Genomic DNA, 11,048 nt, shown 5'->3' with positions numbered 1-11,048 from the left:
GTTGGTAAAATAGAAGCGGGGAATACAGAAGCCTTCTTTTTCTTGCTTTTGAGTAACGCTATCGTCGGAGAAGTTAGGGTTAGGGTTAGGGTTTGATTTGTAATTGTTCAACGTTTTGTTGTTGTTGTTGTTGTATATCTGCGATCATGTCGAAGAAAGTTACTCTGAAGAGCTCAGAAGGAGAGACGTTCGAAATCGATGAGGTCGTCGCTCTCCAATCTGAGACCATCAAAAACATGATTGAGGAGGATTTCACGGATAATGATGGGATCCAATTGCCGAATGTGAAGGGAAAAATCCTGGCCAATGTGATCGAATACTGTAAGAAACACGTTGAAAACCCTGGAATTGATGAAGAACTCAGGAGTTGGGATGCAGAGTTTGTCAAGGTCGATCAGGAAACACTGTTCGATCTTGTCATGGTAAGTTTTTTGGCTCTAATTTCTCTCTAGTTCTTTGATTTTTAGGGTTTCTTGATTATTTTTTTGCGGTGGTTAAGTAAGATTTGTTTGATTGCCTAAATTATTTGAGGTTGAACGTTTTGTTATTCTTTTAGGATTTTATCGTGATTTTTATGTTGTTTAATCATTAAATTTGCCATTAAAAGTGATTTAAAAAAATTGACAGTCCACAATTCTTCAACTTCTAAACTGGGGGTTAGAAGCCCTTTCCGAAACTTTTAACCCATATAGAACAAATGAATAATGCTGAAGTGACCTCAGGCTGTAACCTCATATCTCACTTCTTGACATGAAAATGGATAAGAACCATATATGCTTTTCATCGAGATCCGAGTGAAAAAACATATATGGTTCCCATACACTTTCACGTCAAGAAGTGCAATATGAGGTTCTAGTTTGAGGTCACTCCAACATGACTCAAAACAAAATATGTTGATCAAATAGTTGGCTGTCAAACATGTCCTTTGTTTAACATGAAATTTCGTTCGATATGAAAAAAAAAAATTATATTATGATATTTGTAATTTTGTTAAGATAATACTTAACAAATAAGCATACATTGTTATATTGTATTATATCCATAAGTAATTATATGTTTTTTTTTTTATTATTATAAATATTTTCTCAATTTATTTGCGTCCAACTTCACCCATTTCATCCGCCCCTTTTAGTTCTTTTTTTTTTATATTTAAGGGAAGGAAAACAAAAACATCAAAAAAAAAAAAAGGGGGGGGGGAAATCATCTGTCATAAATTATATTTTCAACCAAGAATTGGGCGTATAGGCCAGGAGCTCAGGACCTCCCTGTGTTGGCCACCCACATGAATTTATCCCAACTTACTTAGTACAAAATCAAATTTTCATATAGAAAATAAATATTTAAATTATAATAAAATAATTTATTTTACAGAAGTACAAAAAACTAGTTGACTGCATATTTTCAAAATATCATCCCAAGTCGTGTCAGGTGTCAAACGAGACATCTGCTGCAAGGGTGGATGTACAGTGGGGGCACTTGCCCTTGCAAAAATTTCAAAAATCATAATGATATACATGCTATTGCGACTAATAATAGTGGTAGAAAAAAATCTGCCACTATTGCCACCGCAAAATATTTTAAAATTCGTAAGAGTCTTTGTTGCCTTCACGTAAACAAAATCCTAGCTCCACCCCTGGTGTGCTGGCCAATTCACATTGAAATTCCATCTCGTTCTTGAAAGATACTGAGAATACTCACTTGAGCCATCTTGGTCTTGGATAAGATATGAAACAATGTTCATAGTATCTTTAATATTAAAAATACATTTTTATAATATATGAAATTTTGAGATTATATTTTATATTGTCCCCTTGCATCACAATGTTCATAGTATTTTATATTAAAAATACTGTTGTTGTTCTGCTTCCCTCCCAACTCTCCCCTTGCATCACATTTTGCAGAGAAGAGGCCATAATGCTTATCACACCGCTTCCCTCTCCCAATTATCTTCTTGCCACAAATTTTGTGAGAAGAAGGGAAAAAACCTTGAAGCGGACAGACTGCTTCAAAATTTTGAAGAAATCCTCTCCATTGAATTCCACATGGCATTTCAGCGGAGGTATTTAAAATTTTGGCGGAAATCTGAGGATGTGAAATAAATAGAAAATGCCACATGTATTGTAATGAAGAGAGTTCCTTTGAAATTTGAAGCGGGCTGGCCGCTTCAGTATCGGACTCGAGAAGAAGAGGGTGGAACAAATAAAGGATATGAAAGAAGGGAGTTAAAAGCCAAAACGTTAGTTAAAGAAAGGGAAAGAACAAAAATTACTGAAGTTAAATTTTTTTTTACTGGGTCTGATCTCTTGCATGACATGACTTCTCTAAATATTCTTTCATGAAACTCTTATGGGATCTGCCGGTAGGATGAATTGGTTGAACTTCCCTAGTACTCTTAGCTGATCTCTTGCATAGCTTAGATCTGTAGTGTTTTTTGGGTAATCTTCATCTACCATCATTTATTTGGTCACCATATTTTTATGGCACATCAGCTAAATCATGTGAATTGGTTAGCTTATATGTTTTGCACCTAACATGTGTTGTAGTCTCTATTATGAAATTTTATTGTTTGGCTCTGACATTGTGTTTGTTTCTTTTAGGCTGCAAATTTCCTAAACATCAAGAGCTTGCTAGACCTAACTTGCCAGGCAGTGGCTGACATGATCAAGGGGAAGACTCCAGCCGAAATTCGTTCTGTATTCAATGTGAGAAATGAGTTCACCCCAGAGGAGGAGGAGGAGGTTCGGAGGGAGAACCCATGGGCCTTTGAGTGAAAGTCTAGGTGAGACTAATGAACAAGGCACTCCTTATGTGTGTGGTGCACATGTGTGCGTATGTGCATGGCACGTGTGTAGGTTTGTCTTCTATTAATTGTGGTAAATTCTTAATAGTGTATGCATAGTTGTTGGTTTTGCTTGTAGAAAGACATTAATGTGATTCTCACATTCTCTTTCCAACGGAGACCTCAGTTTGGTTCTATGTATATGTTGTGTACTTCTGTTGCGTCTAATCCTACTACCGGTGTTACTATTTATGTTGTGTTTTTTTCCCATTGTATATGGTATCTCTATAATGTGAGAGTTACTTTTATTATTATTATTATTATTATTAATTGTTGTTACTCATCAATGAAGATGTGACTAGGCCATGCAAACATGATTGGATGGATGATCTGATTAAACGATGGAAGAGGTCACCTTCTTCACAAGAGGTGCATCTTTTCTTATAAAAATGTCACCTAGGATTTGGTTAATTTATTTCCATATGGTAAGATATACCTGTTCATCCACCTCAATATAAAACAATATGATGAGTTCGAGAAAGAAAGAGGTTATGCAAAGTTGTGAAGTAATGGATGGCCGAGATTGGTCAATAGGAGCCAGGGAAGTTCAATGAGATTACATCCGAAAACAAGTTGGATCTGAGCGTTCAATAGGACTTAATGACTAATTATAAGGACAATTTTAAAACTTGGTATTCGTTCTCGTCTCGTTCTGGAGATAGATTGTTGACATCTCAACTAGATAAATGATTTGGCTCTGTAAATAATAATTAATATATATTTAAATAATTATATATTTTATAAAATGTGGTTGATTAAGAGGTGCATAGTGACTCATATTTCTATTTAAATCAATTTTAAATTTAAAAAAAATTAAAATCAAGTTTACTCCTAGTTTTATTGACTGATCGGTATTTTCAAAATATCAAATAAGAAATATCATATCTAAGTCAATGTGAAAAGGATGATTCACATATGAAACCTGCTAAAGTCATCTCATTGGACTTCTAAGCATTTTGCATTTTTTTTTTCTCCTTTTGAGAAATAATTTTCTTACTTAGTAAAGATTTTTAGCCTTAAGGGTCGTTTTGCTCAAATGGATTATCACATTAACAACCCAACACCACAGCCCACTAGATTTCATAGACAAACACAGATCCAATTTTTTTTTCAAAAAATAATTTCTTTTGGACTTGATCCAAGATTTTTAAAATGGATGACTACTAAACTTCTACCACACCAAAATTTAAAACTAAATTTAACAGTGAAAACTTAACTTTTTTTTTTTTCTCTTTCGAAGTTCAAAGAATTTTGTTCTCTACAACCCTAAAGCATCGGATCATTGGAAGTCACAAGGTGAGCCCAAGGACCCTAGTAACGGTGAAATCCTTACCAACTTGGTAAGACTAGTTAGACTATTTTCAAAATAAAAATATGTTCAACACCATGTACACCTCATCATAATTGTAAAATAATTTGATAAGATAAAAGAGTCCCCAAGCCTTACTAAGTAAGGATTTCACCCTTACTAGGGGTCCTTGGGCTCACCTATTGATGTCAAAAAAACATGATCCAATGCTTCAGGGTTGCAAAGGAAGAAATTCTATGAATTTTGAAAAAAAAAAAAAAAAAGGTTAATTTTCACCGTTGAATTTCATTTTTAAGTTTGCGAAGGAAGCTTGGTAGTCGTCCATTTTCAAAACATTGGATCTAGTTCAAAAGAAATTATTTTTAGATTATTTATTTTTGTGAATCTGAGTTTTTCGTTGAAGTTGTGGTGTTGAATTTCTGTTGTGGTAATCCATTTGAGCAAAACAACTCTTAGTAAGGCTCAAAATCCTATGTTTGTAAGGAGAGGGTTTCACTAAGAGAAATGATAAATGGGTGAATTACCATTTTGTGAGCTGAAAATGAGTTCGTTATGATTCTGGCTCACTGCTCATTTTACTTATCAAAATGCGAACAACCAAGTTTTGGTTAAAATAAAATTCAGAACGAAATGACTATTTCATAGGTTTAAAATGAAATTATTACTTTAAAAACCTCCGAATTCATTATCGTTTACATTTTAGTAATCAAAATGAACAGTGAGCTGGAATCGTAATTTCGTCAAAAATTGATCATTTTTTCGTTAATATCTCAAGATAATTTGCTATTCTTATAAAAATTATAAGAAGTTTGATTACAATCTCATTAAAAGACTCACAAAAGTCATCTCTTTGTAGTTTGTATTGCTGTACTTGCGATTATGTCGAAGAAAGTTACTTTGTAGAGCCCGGATGGAGAGACATTCGAAGTTGATGAGGTTGTCGCCTTCGAATTCCACACCATCAAGCACATGTTTGAGTTTGATTTGGACGACAATGGGATTGAGATCCCTTTGCCAAACGTGACTGGCAAAATCCTAGGAAAAGTGGTAGAATATTGTGAGAAACATGTTGAGAGCCCTAAAACTGATGATCCACACGTGAATTATGAACTCAGGAGGTGGGATATAGATTTTGTCAGGGTCGATGCAGCCACACTGTTTGATTTTATCCTGGTAAACGTTTTTGCTCTTATTTCTCTCTAGTTCTTTAATGTTTTAGGGTTTTTTTTTTTTTTGGGTGTTTAATTAAGATTTGTTTGGTTGTCAAAATTATTTGATATTTAATCATCTAGTTCTAAAACTAATTTTAGATATGGTCAATCTCTAAAATCCAACAAAGATTGTTATAATCTTTTATCTGCATCTCCTTCATAGGAAATTGAAATTAAAATATTAAGTACATAGAGTTGAGTTAGGCTAACCTGGCTAACTTAGTAAGATTTGAAATTTTATGAGAGTCTTGATCAAGAACAGTGTCCAGTTCCTATAGCGACCTACAATGTTTATGTCTGTGTAGCACATTTTTATTGGAAATTAAACCCGGGCCATTACAAAAAAAAAAAAAAGAGTGACTTAAAAAACCATACCTGGTTTGTACCCAGTTGACATGGAAAGTGCACATAACCATAGATCTTTCTCTTGGGGGGTGAAGGAAAATGTCTATGGTACCTGCCACATCAACCGAGTACATACCGAGTATTTTTTTTTCGAGTCATTTTATCATTAGTCATTAAAAAATGTCATGATCCTTCACAGTGTCCTAGTGTCTTACGTGGCATGTTTTGATTGAAGAATGGCTGCGTGTAAGGCTTGGTTAGGAGTCCAAGGTGTTTTAAACTCCAACTAAAGCATGTAACGTAGACACCGTTCCTATTTTATAGGAATTCATCTTACCAATGTTGCCTCCGCATGGATTACCACATTGGCAATCCAACACCAATCCTCTAGATCTATTTCTATTGAAAAAACTCGGATTCAAAAAATTATCCCTTTTGGGGAATAGATCCACGGTAGCACTACTTTTGCTGTAGCTCCCTAGCACTACAAAGGATCCGCTCCCTCTATTTTTTGAACTTTCTTGAAAGAGTCATGGTGGAGTAACATTGAAATGTACATCGATCCTCAAATTGCTGATGTGGAGGTGCACACATAATCATAAATGCTTTTTACTCTTATGTCAAAGAAAAGCATCTATGGTTTTCTACGTACATCCACTTCAAGGATGTGAGAATTGATGTACATTTTAATGTTACTTCAGCATTTTCCTTGTTGAAAATGGATTACCACTGAATTCTCAAATTTAAAATTAAAATTGAAGGGTGAAAAACTCTTCTTTTTTATATCCTGGACAAGACAAGACATAAAAACAAGTTTTAAAAACTTGGTCTTAAGTCTTATTTATTTATTTTTATGTCATAGGTATCACCCTTTGGGTGGGACTAATCCCACGATCACACGCACCATCTCCTTGGAAAGTCCTACGTACAATAGGTTGAGTCCAGGGTCAATAGACCCTAAAAAAATTTCATCCTAACTTCAAAAACAACACTTATATGGTAGATTTTTGAAAAATCTACATTTGAATGGTATATTTTTCATGCTTACTTGAAAATCTATCATTCAAGTGTAGATTTTCATGCTAATTTGAATAAGAGCGCTTGTATTGCCGTTTTTCATAGGGTCTTTTGGTAATTTGCCAAAAATGGATCTTCAATGGCTGTTCAAGATTTATTTTTGCAATTTTGAAAAAATTATAACTTTTATTAGAAATAATATTTAATTTAGGTTTTTTTTTTTATTTTAATTTTAATTTCCCCTTTTGAAAAACATGGAAACTATGTGAACCACCATCTATAAAAATATATTCTGGCACATAAATCTGACCTAACAATGTTATATTATTTGGGCAATCTCTTGTAGAACTACATAAACTGAAAATAGTTAATTTCATTAATTATAACTCTAACTTAATATTCATTTGAATAAGGTTAGTGGGTCGATTGACTGTCCCACAAAGCATTTCAAGCATAGATATAAATGTTGCGCGACATATAGAGAAGGGGTCTCACATGTGCGAAAACTCCCGAGACAAATGACATATCTTAGACGATATATTGAACATCTTGGCTGAGTCGACAAGGATTTTTTATATTTTAATTAAAGTAATTAATTTTTTCTAAATTTAAATGCTTATTATCCAAATAAACTATGATTAAACTTGTTCTAATTTACCTTGTTTTATAATAATAAAAAAATTATAATTATTTTCATAGAAATATATGTGAATACATAATTATAAATCGAGTTACATAATTTATCTTGTCCAAGACAAATTAACTCATCTGAGATAACTTGGTCTCGTCCACGAACGAGAATCAAGATGAGATGTCAAACCAAGTTTTGAAACAATGACTTCAAGAGAAAATACATTTGGAAAAGGTTATTGACATGACAATAAATTATTAAAGCCCTCATATTTTTGGGGGCATTTCATTAAAAATTTGTTTTGAGCACTCCATGTTAAAATAATTTTTTTTTTTGGGAAAATTACTTAGAGGGCTCTCGCAGAGGGACTTATTTCTAAATAATCCCTAAATTACTTAAAGGGCTCTCGCAGAGGAACTCAAGAGTTGGGACTCAGAGTTTGTCAATGTCGATGAGGTCACCCTGTTCAAGCTTATCCATGTAAGTTTTTCATCTCTTATTTCTCTTTGATTTTTTGTGGTTTCTTAATTGTATCTAGTGATGTTTAATAAAGATTTGTTTGATTGCCTTAATGCTTTGATGTTAATCGTATAGTTCTTCTTGTAGAATTCGATTATGATTTTTTATGGTGTTTAATGGTCCATGACCACGAATCTAATTATTCATAAAATTCTGAAAAATACATTTGATTGTTATGTTTGAAAATTTGTTTCATATTGTGATTAATGTGAAAAATACTTTTTTTTTTTTTATAATACTAAGTTTTGTAATTTTGTTTAATAGTAAGTTTTGTATAATTTATGAATTATAATATATAAAATTTATATTTTTATAATGTGTATAAGTAATAGTATATAATTTTTATTTTATTTATGGTTATTATGTTTGAAAATTTTTATTTCTCCTCCAGCGTTCTTTGCTAGACATGAGAAACATCGCCTTTCACATCTTTGAAGAAGCAACACTACCTACTGGAACTAGCATCAATATACCCTAGAAAGTCAACAAAACGCCCATCTTTAAAACACAACTAAATGAATAACAAAGATCCCATACCATACCTTTCTTCTAAGGAACACGGGTGGAAAGCTAGGCGTAGACCCCCTTGAAGTGTTTGTCATACCCAAATATATGCTAAATCTTACAATGTTTTCATGATAGTCCCCCAAACACCCTTGAGAGGATGCCTCACAAGAACATGTTTGTTGGTTTAAAACTACAAAATTTCCTGTAGGATTCGATGCGTCCCCAACAAGCCTCCACGGAGCCAAAGAAATTGTGGTGCCAACACAAGCATTTAGTGGCATCTTCACCTTATTTTGAGGTAGCTCCACTACAAGTCATTCTCTTTGTCTTCTAAAACCTCTATATTTTGCTTAGTCGAAGTATCATAGATTTTTTTGTCACACTCGGGAGACTTTGTTTGACAAATTAGTCGAGATATTAAAGGTGTGTTAGGTCCATGCATGGTCTTATTTCGGCAAGGCTAGGTTCTCCTAGTCGTTTGTCGATGCAACTAGGTAGTATTACATAATGTTATCAAAGGCTAAAGACAATGAAAAAGGCGACTCCTCAAGCACCAATGAATGGAGATGCCCTATTAAGGGTGTTCGGAAGATTGCAAATTACACGCCACTCTTGCACTCAAATAATTCCCAAGATAGTGGAATCTGACGTTCGATTATTTTCAAGAAGATTGGGGGTATCCTTTACTCAGTTTGAACTTCCCAATTCCTTAAGTGATATATTAGATTAAGGAAGCAAGAGTGTTTTCTTCCCAAGTAGAGACCCAAAACCCCATGAATTCATCTCGTGGAATTTGACATTAGATTACGTTTAAAAATATATTAGAGAGAGGGAGAGTTATCCTTATATTTGTTTGAGCTCAACTAGCCTCTTTAAGGGTCCTTGGTCTTAACTTGTGGCATCCAAAAACATGATATGATGTTTCAGGGTGGTAGAGGAAAAAATTCTATCAACTTTGAAGGAAAAAAATTCCAAGAAAAAGTTATTTTTCACCGTTGAATTTTAATTTTAAATTTGGGAGTTAGGTGGAAGTTCGGTAACCGTCCGTTTTCAAAACCCTGGATCAAGCCCAAAAGGAAAAAAAAAAGATTTTTTTTATCTGAGTTTTCCCATGAAATCTAGATGGTTGTCATGTTGGATTGTCAATGTGATAATCCATTTGAGCAAACACAACCTTTCGTAAGGCTTAAAATCTTATTAAGTTAGACAACTTAGGATCTGTTGTGTATTTCACATTTGTGAATTGATGGATTATTATTTTTTTATTTTTTTATGATGCATTGCAATGCAGACATGGCCAAATTATGTGATAGTTATTCTTGTTTTAGCTTACATTTGGTGCACACCACTATCATGAAATCTCATTGTCTTTGATGCCACCATCTTTTTTTTTTTTTTTTTCCTTTCAGGCTTCACATTTCCTAAATATCAAGAGTTTGCTAAATCTGTGACTTGTCAGGTTGTGGCTGATATGATCAAGAAGAAGACGCCAGAGGAGGTTCGCAAGTTCTTCAACATAAAAGACGAGTTCACTCCAGAGGAAGAGGAGGAGATTTGGAGGGAGAATCAATGGGCATTCGAGTGAAGTCCTGGCAAGACTAATGAACATGGCACTCCTTATTCATAAATAACAGTTGGTTAGTTGTTGGTCGAAAGACTCTCACTCTCTTTCTATCTAGCAGTCCTTTTGCTATTGCATGTGTTTGTGTTACTCAAATAGTGTTGTTGCTATGTCTTTTTTGTTAGTTGTGGTGTTAGCATCATTAGTTGATGTTATTATCAATGAAGATGTGTTTAGGCCATGAAAGTGTTACATTAGGTTAACTGATCATACAAACCATTTTTTATCCTCATGTTGGACTTTGTAGGATTAGGGCTGCAACTTCGGTGGGTTGGGCAAGGTTGGGGATCAATTTGAGCCCAACCTAAGCTTGAACAACACCAATATGTGCCCAACTTGACCTGGCGAATTTCCTCTTGAAATGCTCAACTCGAGCCCAACTTAAGTTGGGTTGGTCCAGTTGGTTCATTCCTCATTAATGATCAAAATTTGTATAATGCTTCATTAGGATATTAGCAACCTCACATCTAGTACATTTTTCATTTTAATTCCAATAAATGGCATCCTCTTTGGGGTTAAAGGGGTAGAAGAGAAAAAGCGATAAAGTTTGACGATTTTACTTGGAAATTGGGTAGTAGAGGAAAGACACTAAAGTTGGAAGGATATTCTTGCAAAGAAAGAGAATAAAGATAATTAAATTAAATTTTGTTATAGAAATTCATAGCAGACTCTTTTTGTGGGGGGTTAAAAGGGAATGGACTACACCATTGTGCTTTATTATATAGACTAGAATTTGTACATATGACATGGTCATCCTCTTTAGATATAAGGGTAAAAGAGGAAAGACAATAAAATTATAGGAGTATTATTGAAAAGGAGTAAAAGAGAAAAAGACAATAAAGTTGAAGGAATATTTTTCAAAAGGGAGATAAGAGAATAAAATTGAAATTATTCATTGAGATGCGTGGCGGATTGAATTTGATCCGCTCTTTATAGGGGATAGACATTGGGGGAAGATAATTGTTGTGTTTATTATATAGATATATAGATAAAAGGAGGCACGTTTGGGGGAAGATAATTGTTGTGTTTATTATATAGATATATAGATA

At 33.8% G+C, this 11,048-nt stretch overlaps 1 protein-coding gene and 1 pseudogene across 1 annotated transcript; both read left to right on the top strand.

Moving 5' to 3' along the window:
* Window positions 1-3,109, top strand: LOC147408054 (SKP1-like protein 1B). The gene is made up of 2 exons (XM_086436907.1): window positions 1-422; window positions 2,598-3,109. Exons 1-2 carry the CDS (start codon window positions 147-149, stop codon window positions 2,769-2,771), a joined length of 450 nt encoding a protein of 149 aa, XP_086293033.1. The 5' UTR covers window positions 1-146; the 3' UTR covers window positions 2,772-3,109.
* Window positions 3,110-5,027: 1,918 nt separating this feature from the next.
* LOC147408053 (SKP1-like protein 1B) lies at window positions 5,028-9,963 on the top strand (annotated as a pseudogene).
* Window positions 9,964-11,048: the final 1,085 nt, after the last annotated feature.

Source organism: Akebia trifoliata, chromosome 3, assembly GCF_017979445.1.
Source record: "Akebia trifoliata isolate Shusen 1 chromosome 3, ASM1797944v1, whole genome shotgun sequence".
NCBI classification, from domain to species: domain Eukaryota; kingdom Viridiplantae; phylum Streptophyta; class Magnoliopsida; order Ranunculales; family Lardizabalaceae; genus Akebia; species Akebia trifoliata.
Note: the sequence above shows the minus strand (reverse complement) of the source record. Positions and strands in the feature narration are given on the sequence as shown.